Genomic DNA, 13,744 nt, shown 5'->3' on the forward strand with positions numbered 1-13,744 from the left:
AAAGTGTCTGTACGACTGTTGAGATCCTTACATCCTAATAGCTGACTTTTAGCCATTTTTCAGCCATACTCACTGCCTCAGCACGTTTTAAACACTAAACTGCAAGTGCATGTGAGAGTTTCAATATATATCTGGGATGGTCTGCAGTTTCTAAAGACTATTACTGATTTTAGATTATACTGGTTTGTAGGCATGATTTGCTGTGGTACATTTGATAATCTTTTTATCAGTTAATTTATTTATTCAGTTTACATCCCAATATCACCCCCTCTCCTCCCAGTACCCTCTCACATAGCTCCTTCCACATCCCCTACTTCTCCTCTGAGAAGGGGGAGCCCCCTGGGTGTCCTGTGTAGTTGTCACATTGCCCCCCCCATCCTTCCCCTCCTCACTCCAGCACATCAATTCACTGTAGGACTAGGCACATCCTCCCCTAATGATGCCAGACAAGGTGGCACACCTAGGGGAATGGGATCCACAGGCAAGCAACAGATTCAGGGACATCCCCCTTTCAGTTTTTGGGGGATCCACATGAAGACCAAACTGTACTTTTACTATATATATGTGCAGGGGTCCTAGGTCCAGCCCACACTCATTCTTTAGCTGGTGGTTCAGTCTTTGGGAGACCCCAAGGATCCAGTTTAATTGACTCTTGTTTTTTCTGTGGAATCTCTGTCCTCTTCAGGTCACTCAGTTCTTCCCCCAACTCTTCCACAAGATTCCCTGAGCTCGATCTAGTGTTTGACTATTGGCCTTTGTGTCTGTTTCCATTGGCTACTGGGTGGAGCCTCTCAGAGAACAGCTATGCTAGGTACCTGTCTGCAAGCATAACACTATCATTAATAGTGTCAGGAATTGGTTCTTGCCCATGGAGTGGATCTCAATTTTGGCCAGACTTTGGTTGGTCATTCCCTCCATCTCTGTTCTATACGTATCCCAGCACATCTTGTTGGCAGGAAACATTTTGGGTGGAAAGTTTTGTGGGTAGGTTGCTGTCTTTATCCCTCCTCTGGGAGTTCTGCCTGGCTACAGGAAGTGCCAACTTCAGGATTTATTTCCCTCAATGCTAGGAGTCTCAGCAAGAGTCACCCTCATAGCACTCTGGGGCCTCTTCCTCTCCTGCCCCCTTCCCAAAACTTTGGGATGCTGTAGAGATGCCCTCAACCACCCACCTCTGATTTCTGTTCTCCCTTCCCTGCTCTCCCTACACTTGGCACCCCTGGTCCACTCCCCCTCTCCTCTGCCACCCAGTTTCCTCCCTCCATCCACTTTAAATGTCATCCTGAGTGAGGTAACCCAGACCCAAAAGGATATGCATGGTACATAGCCACTTACAAGTGGATATTAGCTATAAAGTATAGGATAACCACACTAAAATCCACAGAACCAAGAAGCCAAATAACAAGGAGGGCCCAAGGGAGGCTGGTTGAATCTTTCTCAGAAAGGGAAGTAAAATAGATATGGCTTGACAATTTTTTTATACATCCTTTAAGCTTACCTCACTTTCAATAGCATATGCTAGCAAATGCTCTGTTAACCATTGGCTAGGTGAATGGATTGATATTCAGTGAAAATATTGTTCAAAGCTGAGAGATCAATAGTAGCCATGAGGATGGTGATAGTTTATGCATGATACATATCCAGAAGGCACAGGAGAATGTTCTCTGAGACAGCATGGGTTTACACAGGATCCAGCTCGATGTCTAAAGGCCTTCCGTTTCTCTTTTACAGGTTAATTATGTACGGCTTTGTGAAAGCCATGGTGCATGCTGGCCAGCTGAAGAGCGGAGACTTCCACTTCACTGACTGTTTATTTTTTGGTTCACTGATGTCTGCTACAGATCCAGGTAACTGTTCAAATAATGCATTTCTTTTTTTTTTTTGAAGAGTCAAACATTTAAATTGATGGTTTCTCCACAGGCCGTCATTTTTGTCTCCTTGGTAATAATTCTTCATTCCTCATCATAGGCTGTTGACACATCTGTAAGTGAATTAAATAAGTCAAGAAAGGAAAAGGAAAAGAAATAGGCAATATCAGACAGCTCCCGAGAAATTGGTCAGAAAGGAGTCTCCACGGTGGAAGGGACTTGTTTAAAGCCATTATTGCTTCTCTCGAATCTAGAACCATCTGAGCTGTTGTCCTTAAGTTTGTCTCTATTGAACACTTCTTCTTTCAAAAATTAATTGTTCAATTAATTAGTTTAAACATTTTTTAAACATTGTTTACTATGGAACTCTTAAAGTTCATCAAAGATAGGGACCAGAGAAAAGAGGACTGCCATCTAGCTTTTAGTGGCCCCAAATGAGCACATGTCTCCCACCTGTTCCAGTTTATTATGACTGTATTGCATTAAAGTGAATTTCAAGTACCATATTTGGTACGTAAGTACTCTGAAAGTGACTGCCATTATAGAACTGACAACTGTTCGCCGTCATGACTTAAAAAATCTGAAAGCTCCAGCCACTGTTTAAATATCCTTAGTTGACTTGTTCTTGCCATTACTGGTTTGTTAGTAGTCTATAGAAATCATATCCAAAGACGACACATAATACCCTGCTCCATCTCCTGAGCTATGTTTATACTTACGATCTCCTCCATCTGCTATGCTGTTTGTTGTTCAGAGAATCAGCAATAGTGTCGCAAGTAAACTGAACATGGGTCCTTAACATGTCCCTGTGTGCCCAGTGTTTCTTATGGTTAAAGCTAGAGGCTTAATCAGAATCGGGGTCAAATTTTTTAGCATGATTCTTTACAAATGATGCTGGGAATATCCCATCAGAAGGCAAGTGGTGACTGGCAATTCTGCTGTCAACTTAGCCATCATACCCAGGAATTGGTATTCTAGCAATGTACCTGAGGGTAAACGCAATGGGTTTCTTATGCGATACAGTGAAAGAGAATGCTCACTGGGGGTGGGGTGGAGGTGCTTGCTAGCTTCATGTCAACTTGACATAAGTTGGAGTCATTAGAGAAGAAACAGCCTCAATTGAGGAAAAAAAAAAAGTCAAGCCATAAGACATTTTCTTAATTACTGATGGATGGGAGAAGGCCCAACACATTGTTGGTGGGGGGCTGCTCCTAGGCTGGTAGTCCTGGGTTCTATAAGAAAACAGACCAAGAAAGCCACAAGGAACTTGGCAGTAAGGAGTACTCCTCCATGGCCTGTTTGAGTTCCTTCCCTGACGTCCTTTGATGATGAACAGTGATGTGGAAACAGGAGCTAAACGAATTCTTTTCCTCCTCAAGTTGCTTTGCTCCTAGTCTTTTACCAGAGCAGTAGCAGCCCTAAGACAGCAGGGAGCAATGGGTTGTCTCAGAGGGTGTGATAAGGGACAGGCTTATGATGGGACATGAGTTTCCATTTGTGATATTTAGAGAAGGTTTAAGGGGTAAGGACATAAGTCTGGATTAGATATGTCAGGAAGTAAAAGTAATTCCATATAATCCACTCGGTATCTTATCTTAAAGGGAAAAACCAGACTAAGCTTAATCTATAATTGATAAAGAAGCCATTTCCCTCTTCTTGGTTAGAATAGGGGATGTTGGAATTTGGCTTGGATAATTCTCATTGTGTTTAGAGATGATGATGTAGCTGTCTTGCTTTTGTTGCAACCAGCCTGGTTACAGAGTTACCTTGCCTGAGGTTGTTCTGTGGAACTGTTCAACGGGGGTCGGGAGCAGCCAACACCTCCTGACCAGTCATGCTGACATTAAATGGGTTATAGCTGCATATTGTCAGGCTCAACCTCAGACCTCAGAATCTAACTTAGCTAATTCATAGGCACAGACAGTTTGACAAGCTCTATTGCAGTTCCCTGTTGACATTGGCTGCTCCCATTGATGGTTACTATTTAATACAGTATAGTTTCCCAGTTCAACTGCACAGTGTAATAGCAACAAACAAGAGCCAAGCAAGACAAATGATTGATAATTTCCTCTAACTTCTTAAATAATGTGTTGTTTTCATGCCATCCTCTACACATTGTCACCAGGGCAGGTTTTTAAAATACATCTTTCTGAATGCGTGGATTTTAACATAATTGCTATGTTTCAATCTATGCTGGCTAGTCTTTTTTTATGATTAAAACACTCCTTTTATTTTTTAAACAAGGAAGTTCTTCATGTTTCTCCTGTATCCTTTTGAAATGACCCTAGTGACCTTTGATAAACTTTTTGCATTTGAGTCGACCTAATATTCCAGCCTTATCATCTATGACTTCTGTCCCTCAATTTAAATATTAGCCACCTCTCCAAGAAGTCAATTTGTTTAAGGACAAAGTTTGCTACTAAGTGTTTTCATTACCATTATATAGGTCACTCTTTTTAGACCATCTGTGTTTAGGCAGTTATATCATAAATTCATTAAAGCCATACCATAAATTGATTAAAATTATACCATAAATTCATTTTAATATATTCTGCTCAGTTTTAGGATTATAGAAATTTTATTATGATGCCTTGAATTTTAATGTACACTTGCAGTTTTTCTGCCTCTTTTTTCCTCCTGCTGAATTAATAGAATTTTTACTTGCTTCAATCATACATTCTCAAAATTATCTCACAGACATTATTGCTAGAAATATAACAACTGAAAATGGCTTAAGATTTCATGTGGTTATTTTTTGCCTTTGAGTATACCCCACTTGGGATGCAGTTAAAAGTTTTTCTGTTTTTAAAATCACTGGAAAGGATTCCAATGTGTGGTTAAGCCTCAAGTTCATCACAATCAAGTGCGTCCAATTCGCTGTGCTTTTTTGCTTTGTTTTTATTTTAAAATTGGATTAAATATCTCCAGGATTCAAAAGAAAAAATACATATTGGGTTGGGGGTAGAGAGCCTAGCTGCTGTCCCTGTCTGCTCTGCCCTAACTTTTGAGACATTTTGGTAGTTGTTGGGTTAAATTTCTATTCTTAAATTGAGGCTCACATGCAAACATAACCACCCTCCACTATGCACTGTTCTGCTGGCTCTGTGTTTTAGTTTTGTCTAATTAACAGCACGTTTTAGACATTGGCAGCATCTGAAGATTTCTCTTGCTCCCTTTTATAACTACAGAAAAGGCCACTCTTTAGCCAATCTGCTATCAATGGGCATTTGAAGGTGTTTTCTTGTGCTTTAAATTAGTAATCCTGTAGCGATTAGCAGCTCTTTTGTTTCAGCTGTTTTGTTTTTTTCAAGACAGGGTTTCTCTGTGCAGTTCTGGCTGTCCTGGAACTCACTCTGTAGACCAGGCTGGCCTCAAACTCAGAAATCCGCCTGCCTCTGCCTCCTATGTGCTGGGATTAAAGGCGTGTGCCACCATGCCTGGCGCAATTAGCAGCTCTTAAATTAACAGCTTTTCATGTGTTTCCAGTGTGTCCTTGATATTGATTTCTAGAAATAGATATTCCTAGATACTAAAATTCTCCCCTGAACAGTGTACCAGTTTGAGTTCAGCTTCGGATCTGTGGAGGTTTATTTTCCTCAAAGATACGTCAAGGCAAACTTAGGATTCTCCATAGGTGAGGGGATTTACATCTTCCTGTGGTCTGCGCAAGCATCTCTCTTACTATGAGTAAAACTGGAATATTTATGTTAAGGGGATACAAGAAGGGTCTCCCCTGCCCCTAACCTCTGGTTTGGAGCCCATGGTGTAGATGAGAGAATCAGAGATCCATGTGATGTAAAGAGTGCTCCACCCCTGGGTGAGGGGTAACTTGGCTATTCCAATACTGCTGGGAGATTTATATTGTGTTTTTCAGAATGATTCCACACTCCATCACATGCCCCTGGGGAATGCAGAGGTGGCTTGGCAACTGCTAGAAGCATTTTGAGCCAGTTAGGGCTATACCCTTCAGCTAAATATGCATATACTGCCTTTCAGTGGTGGGTCAAATTTCAGGTCACCTTTACTTATATGTGTATGTCAGAAAGCACCTCCTCCATTGTATCTCAATTCTGAGTTTATTGCTACAGCCTGAGTGTGCTGAATTCTGACAGACTCAAGCGTGTCCAAGTGTGGCCAAATTTGTTCCTTCTTTACTGGTGATATTCCCAAGGTTATGTTTTCACAACACAGAAAACTGGCTAAAATGGGTTTGGGGGGTTCCAGCCTAATAAATGGTTATTTACCTGCCTTGTGTCAAGTGGCTAAGTGGATGAGTCCTTTAAAATAGAACATTGGCTTGCAGCCAGGAGGAGAACCCAGGGCATGAGTCCACCTCTGTGTCTGGCATGCACAGCTCTGCGACTTTGTGTAGCCGCTTCAGTTCCTTAGATTTCACAGGTTCCTGCAGGTGGAAGAGATGCAATCTTCTGCCTTCCCGCCTCAGATGGAGACACTGCTTCTTCATCTGTAAAACGGAAAGTTATGACTTTGGCTCTCACGCTCTTCCAGCTCTGACGGCGGCGTGGGATTCTTATTTCTGTGAGATTTCTTTTAAAATAAACTTTAGTTTTAAAGAATCTAGAAAATCAACCCAAGACCAGCTGACCGGAGAGTTTGAGGTTCTAGCCCCAGTCAGCAAATGCTGCCATGATTTCTGATAGCAGAAGCCTGTAGCATATAAGCAGGAGCCCTGGGTTCCCCTCCTTTACTGAGAACTAATTGTTATATTAAAACACATTGAACCTACTCTCTGCTAAATTGGTGTAATTTAAGGTCTTCAATAACCTTAAAACACGTAGTTAATCTTACCCCACAATTAATCATTTATTCCCTAAATTCTCATGACTCACTAATTTATGAAAGAGAATCTGTGTTCTCTGGGCTTGGGGTTTCTTGGCCTTCTTTAAATGAATCCTTTCCCTGTTAGCTGTATCCAAGCCAGGGGTCATTACCTACCCATATGTATCTGTTAGAGAAACGTGTTCAGACTTTACAGCTTCCAGCCATTGCAGACTATCTCCAGCTAGCTTGGTTTGCCCCGGCTAGTGAATCTCCTAGTTTAGCTAGGAGGATTTGACCATAATTTGATTAATTTCATGTCACCAATGAGACACTTGCTGCTACTGAGACAGTGAGGGTATAACTAGGATCAGACCCTGAGACAGTGCAGGCAGGACAGACAGGTCCAAGAGTATCTGTTAAATCCCTGAGTCAGCTTTCCTTCAGGTAAATTCAGAATAAATGAATCAAAAAGATGGGCAAAGACATAGAAATTTAAATTCAGTAGCAAAAGGCCCCAGTGTGGGAGCTTGCCTTAATAATGCCATTTTCAGGCCTGCAGGTAGTGAAGCCCATAAGGAAACCTTCTGCTAGTCTCTCTTCCTGGCTCATCCTTCATTGACTTGGGACACTTTGGTAAATTTGGAATTCCCAAGATAATGATTTTGACTACAAAGACCTAAATACCGTTACAGGCAAGTAGGTAAGATACAGGAGGGGTCTTTAAGGACTGTGAAGAGACATGGAGCCCCCAGTGGAGCCACGTGCCTTGAATATGGCTGTTCCTGTGGTTATCTCATTTGTGCTGTTACTCTTCCCACTCTACCCTCTTCAAGGTCTCTGCTCGAGTGTCCCCTCTGAGGCAGTGTTAACTGTGCCCGGCCTCTCACCCTAATCAACTCCAGATGCTGTTACTTCAATCCACTTCTGTCAACAGCACTTACCACTAACAATCAGCTCAGTCATTTTGATTGATCTACTTATTTTGGCCTGCTGCCTAAGTACGAGGGCTTCTTACCTGTCTTTTAAAGCTAATACATCTAGTGTCATGGGCTTTAATAAATTAATGGATATGTTTGTAGAAGAAACTGTAAGAGCCAAGTCTGGAGCATTGAAAGGAATCTGAGTTTGAACATACAGGTCACTGTCAGTCATTAAATGTCTCATGGCCCTGCAAGAGTCAGGGACATGAAGTACAGATCAAACTCAAGGTAGAGCTCCTTTCTCCCTGTTCACCAGATAGGTTAGTACTTTCCTGAGAACACCACGCCATGGTTTATAGACTTGTAGAAAATGTCATAGTGATATAGGTACTTTAGGCTGGATGTTATTCAAAGTAATAGCTTCCTTTAGGAAAAGGAAGGACTCCACACATTACACCATGTATTAAATACTTGTCCAAAGAATTCTAGAAACTCTTCCCGGCTTTTGACAAGTCCGATCATTCCTGCAAGGTTCATAGAAAGCTGCTCATTCGAGCACGTGTGAGCTGTGCATTTTTGCACGCCATCAATTTCTCTATTTCCTTTTTGGATTCAAATGTCTTCATTTTATAGGCTGCAGCTGTACTAAGATTCAAATACAGCTGCAGCACTTTGAGCTCCAGAAGTTTTAGTTCAGGACTCAAAGCGGGAGGATAAGTGACTTCATAGGCTTGCCTGGTTCTCCCAGGAGAAACACTTTAGGCTGTCTTGGATTTGAGTCAAATTAGCTAAGGTGGGGTCTACAGTCTTGTTTGCTATACACATGACTACTGAGCACTTAGAATGTGACACGCACAGTCAATATGATCTACAAGCATGAATATGCCCTCTGTTCCAAAGACTTAACACAATAAAGCATCTCATTAGTAATTTTTAAAATAACAATAAAGTTGTTTCTATGGTGCTGAAGAATGACCCCAGGGCCTTAAGCGTGCTAGACAGGTGTTATGCCCATGAACATACCCATGGGACATAGTTTTAAACATTAATTACACGTTTAAATATTACTCATTTAATATTCAGTTGACCAAATATGCTATTAAAATTAATTTTATCTGTTTATCTTTACTTATTTTTAAAATATGACCACCAAAAAAAATGGAAAATTATGTGTGTGGCTTCTATTACTCTATTGCTTCAATAGAGCAATGTCAAAGGGGAATGTTGTAAGACAAATATATGATCCTTAATAAAAATAGCACAACAATTTAAAATTAAGTAAAAGAATAGGCATGCTTATAGGGTGCACTGGTTTGAATAAGAATGGCCTCCATAGGCTCATATATTTGTATGCTTGGTCATTAGGGAGTAGGTCTACTTGAAAGAGATTAGGAGGTGTGGCCTTGATGGGGCAGGTGTGGCCTTGTAGGAGGAAGTGTGTCACTGGGGGTGGGCTTTTGTGTTTAAAAGGTCAAGACCCAATAGCTTTCTCTCTTCCTGCTGCTTGGGAATCTGGATGTAGAAGTCTTAAGCTACTTCTCCAGTACCATGTCTGCCTGTGTGGTGCCATGCTTCCTGCAATTAGGATGCTGGACTAAACCTCTGAATGTAAGCCAGCCTCAGTTAAGAGTTGTTATGGTCATGGTGTCTCTTCACTGCAAACACACACACACACACACACACACACACACACACACACACATACACACACACAAACCAAAGCCATTGACTAAGACACTGGGCACTTGGTGGATTGATTATGGAATTGGCTGAAATACAGATGATTTACATTTTATAAAATTGAACTAGTATGTCTGGATTTTCTTTCCAGAATTCCTTTTCCAGTCTCCTTTTTTTCCCACTGGAGTTACACCCATGCTTCAGAAGCAAAACAAAGAGAAAAGAGTTGATTTAAACACCATAGTTGTGCCTTCTAACCCGGAAACATTTCAGCCTCTGACCTGGGGAAAGGCGGCTTCAATAATCCCCAGCCCAAGGGTCTCAACTGATCTTCTCCTTAGCAGAACATAAATAAAAGGCCTAACCGCCTCAGACCACTGTGTGTGTGTGTGTGTGTGTGTGTGTGTGTGTGTGTGTGTGTGAAATAACTACTACTGGTTTTAAATATACAGTTTGTCACAAAACCAGCAAATCTGACAATCTGTTAGCCCCATTTCAAAGTGTATTGAGACATTTGCTGTTCTTGAATTGGATAAACTCAATACCAGAAATAAATGTTTATGTAAAAGAAGTCAACAAAGACATGTGGTCAGTTGGAAAAATATATCCCATAACTCTTCATGAAGTTTAGGGTTTATAGCTAGCTGAAGTACATTGTTGGTTCGGTTCTCCAATTAAGCAAGGAAACACACAGAATTCAATATGATTCATTATTTGTCACTGTCATCGCTAAATGACATTTAGTGACTATGTGTAAGAAAGTACCCACAGATGCCACAGAATACAAAGGGCTTGCTGCTATGGACTGCACAATGCACAGGTGGCTAATAAATAGAAGAAGAAATGTTGATTCTTGTTTAAGAGCAGTCTGCTCGGTGGGTGGGATGGGCCCATGCTGAAGTCTGCACTCAACCTGAGCTACATGAGCCTCAGTTTCTCCATTTATACAATGGGGATAAGATTTATTTAAAGGTTTGTCTTTGTGAGTAAGTGAGCTGACACATGTTTTGGGTTTTTGTTGTTTTGTTTTTAAATTTTTATTATATATAAATTTATTTTTATTCATATATATTTATCTCTGTCTTCAGACACACCAGGAAAGGGCACAAGGTCCCATTACAGGTGGCTGTGAACCACCATGTGCTTGCTGGGACTTGAACTCAGGACCTCTGGAAGAGCAGTCAGTATTTTTAACTGCTGAGCCATCTCTCCAGCCCCACTGATACAAGTCTTAACGGTTGTCACTATCTTATGGTGACACTGAATAGAGATGTCATGTTGCTGTCACTGTAATCAGATGTTCACAGTTTTTGCTTGGTTTTTCTGGCAATAGTGCTGACTTCTTCATATTTAGTGGACTCTACCCTGGATAGCTGCCTTCCTTTGAGGGCTGCATGGTTAAAGTAGGAAGTACTATGTGTAAAATGTGGTGATTTTTCCTTTAAGAAACAAGTAACACTTTCACTTCTGTCTCTACCAATAGAGAGAAGATAATGGTTCTTAAAAGTAAATTTAGACATTGTCATTACATTTGAATAGTATCTTTCTACCCCTAAGTATCTAGAATCATCTGCAAGCATGAACAAGAGCCTTTATCCTGCAAAAACTTGCCAAGGGTTTGAGGATCCACTGCTATTGTCAAGTAATCTATTCCCTTTCACATAGATAATCAGATTGTTGTCTCTGTCTGTAATCAGAACCCAAGCGTGACCCACAGGTGGCATGTAGGTGCCACATCCCCACCTTCTTAGTCCAGAGCCACACCCCCTGATACCATGTCTTTTGAACTGTTAAAGAAATGAGGTCACTTCTAGAGGAGGAAGCTCATTCTGGACTGGACAGTGTGCGTGCGCCCCGCTGCTCCACTGTTTCTCTCAATATGCAGCTCCCTGAGTGATGGTCAGCTTCACCCTCAGGCTTGTCTCCACAGTTCCCTACGGTCTGACTATGTTACCTCCATTAGGAAGGGCAAAAACAGTACATTTGTTTTTTATAACTTTACCCTTTCCTCAAAATCTTCATCTGTAATTATTCCTGCAATGAAACTTTCCTATGTACTTATTCTAAGGGTATACCTTATACATATCAAAAAGGATTATACAGACATCCTCTGGACTCTTGTTCAGAGAAACAATCCATAAACAAATTTCCACTATAAACATGCATTAAATTTAACCACACGGACACCATTGCATCTAAAATACTAACAGCAATGTTTGTGGTAGGTGAAGTAATGGCCCTGCCAAGCCCTAGTCCCCAGAACCTACTAACCCAATTGCATTAACTTTCTTGGCTCAAGAGACTTTGAATATGTGATTAAGTTAAGAATCCCGAGTTGAGGAAATTATCCTATCTCACCACGTGGGACTTTACAAATTGAAGCCCCCTGCTTGGCTTTGATTGGAGAAGATAGTGTGAAAAGAAGGCCTAGGAAGATACAATGTAGCTGCTGAAAATGGAGGAAGGGTGTGGTCATCCAAGGGATGTAGGTGGGTACTGCCAGCTGGGATGCTCAAGGAAGCTGATTGTCTCCTGAAGCCTTGTGTTACTTTCTCTGTGACTCTGATGACACACCTAGCAAAGGCATCTGAAGGAAGCGTGAGCTTATTTTGTCTTATAGTCTGTCCTGGCAGGGAAGCCATAGCAGCGGGGGTGTGAGACAGCTGGTCACATATCATCAATCCTACGAGACTGGAAGTGGGGCCTGGCTATAAAATCTGAAGGCCTGCTCAGGTCATGTGCTTCCACCAGAGAGGCTCCATCTGCTACAGATTCTATAGTCTTCAACAACAGTACCATGACGTGGAGACTTGGGGGTCAAACCCCTGAGATTATGGAAGATAATTTCCATTCAAAGTGCCAGCAACGATTGCAGCCCTGCTTTAATTTTTATCCTACTGTGATTTATGTTGACGTCTACCTATAGAATAATAAGTTGCTAGCTTTTGTGTTCTTTCAGTTTGCTATGGTAATAGCGTAATACTAATGCAATTCTTAAATATCAGCAATATGTAATTAGGTTAAAATGTCCCAAACTGCCTCATAAAACTTACTATTGCTGTTTTCTTTGATCAAGAATCCAGACAATATGTGCTTATTGCTTTTAGAAATAAATTAAAATAATAAACTTGTGGGATGCTTTTCTATAAAAGAGACTTTAAGGATCTGGAATCATGCATTTTAACTTACAGAGAACACACAAAGGTTTAGAGATGGGTGACTTGGCTCTACATCAATCATTTGCAAAGCTAGCATTACTAACTGGAAGAGCAGCCGTGCCTATAATCCATCACTTGGAAGTCAAGAGGCAGGATGATCTGAGGATCCATGAGCAACCTGGACTACTTAGCAAGTCCCAGTGTGGCCTGGCCTATCTAATGAGGTCCTGTATTTAAAACATTGTTCATATTTGTGAGAAAATATAGAATCACCTTGAAAACACATTTGTCCATACCTATGAGAGTGGAAGGTATTTCCAACAGGGCTGGGAAGACCTCCTTGAACATGTGACACTCCTTCATGGATATTGGACTGAGTGAAGAGAGATCCAGCCAAGCGTCAGCATCTGCCTCTCTCCACTCACTGACTGTGTACAATGTCATCAGCTGTTTCATGCTCCTGCCATCACGACTTCCCTGCCATGATAGACTGAGCCTTAAACTGTGAGCCAAAATAGATGCTTCATTGTGTTGGTTGTGTGAAATATTTTGTTCCAGGTAAAAGAAAAGTAACTAAAACAATATTACAATTAGTTTAGAGGGCCCCTGGGGGGTAGACAGTGGGTTCTGGAAGAATGGCAAGCTTAGTCTGCTTCCTCTACCTTTTGTTGCTCCATTTATTGTTTAGCTTTCCTAAATTCTTGGTTCCTAGGATGCCCCTAGCAAAATCATGAGCCCTGTTGTTCCTATCCAAGGAGCTTTCTGTGTTGTGAATAGTGTGAGGATATCGAGATCTATAGTTGCTGTAGAACAGGTTTCCCATGGGAACTGGAAAGTCATAAATGTAAGAAAAATGTGTGTTGTAAATCTGTACACTTTGACCCTCCATGATAGGAAGAGGGCAGAGGTTGATGTAGATCTGATGTTAGTAAAGTTGACCTTCTGTAGTCTGGTGGCTTCCATCTGGTGCCTGAGAGCTAGCCATACTGTGTTCAGAGCTGCTTGCACAGAGGGGAGTCCCATACTTTGAAGTTCCAGGAAACAAGCAAAGACAATACAAACACAAGATTTCTTAGCAACCCGAGTGTAGTGGCTATTCCTGGTTGTCAACTTGACAATATTTGGAATGAATTACAATCCGGAATTGGAAGGCTCACCAGTGACCCTTATCTGGAGGCTTGGAGATCCTTATCTGGATCTTGGTTTGAAGATCTTGAGCCACAGTGGCTATGAATTCCAGAAGATTGAATCTCCGAGTTTAAGGAACACACCTTTAATCTGGGCTACGCCTTTCATCTGGGATTAAAGGTGTGGTGGAACACACCTTTAATCTGGG

General features: G+C 41.4%; 1 protein-coding gene across 2 annotated transcripts in view; it reads left to right on the plus strand.

Annotated features, from left to right (window-relative positions):
* The window catches only part of Slc9a9 (solute carrier family 9 (sodium/hydrogen exchanger), member 9), a 560,897-nt gene that overhangs the window by 138,639 nt on the left and 408,514 nt on the right, over positions 1-13,744 (plus strand). For both annotated transcript variants that reach the window (XR_003947936.1, NM_177909.5), the window contains exon 5: positions 1,732-1,847. Coding sequence is in view for 1 of the 2 variants with exons in the window: in NM_177909.5 (NP_808577.3) it covers positions 1,732-1,847 (116 nt within the window). In the remaining variant the exon portion in view is untranslated. The remainder of the gene's footprint in view (positions 1-1,731; positions 1,848-13,744) is intronic.

This window comes from Mus musculus, chromosome 9 (assembly GCF_000001635.26).
Source record: "Mus musculus strain C57BL/6J chromosome 9, GRCm38.p6 C57BL/6J".
Lineage (NCBI taxonomy): Eukaryota > Metazoa > Chordata > Mammalia > Rodentia > Muridae > Mus > Mus musculus.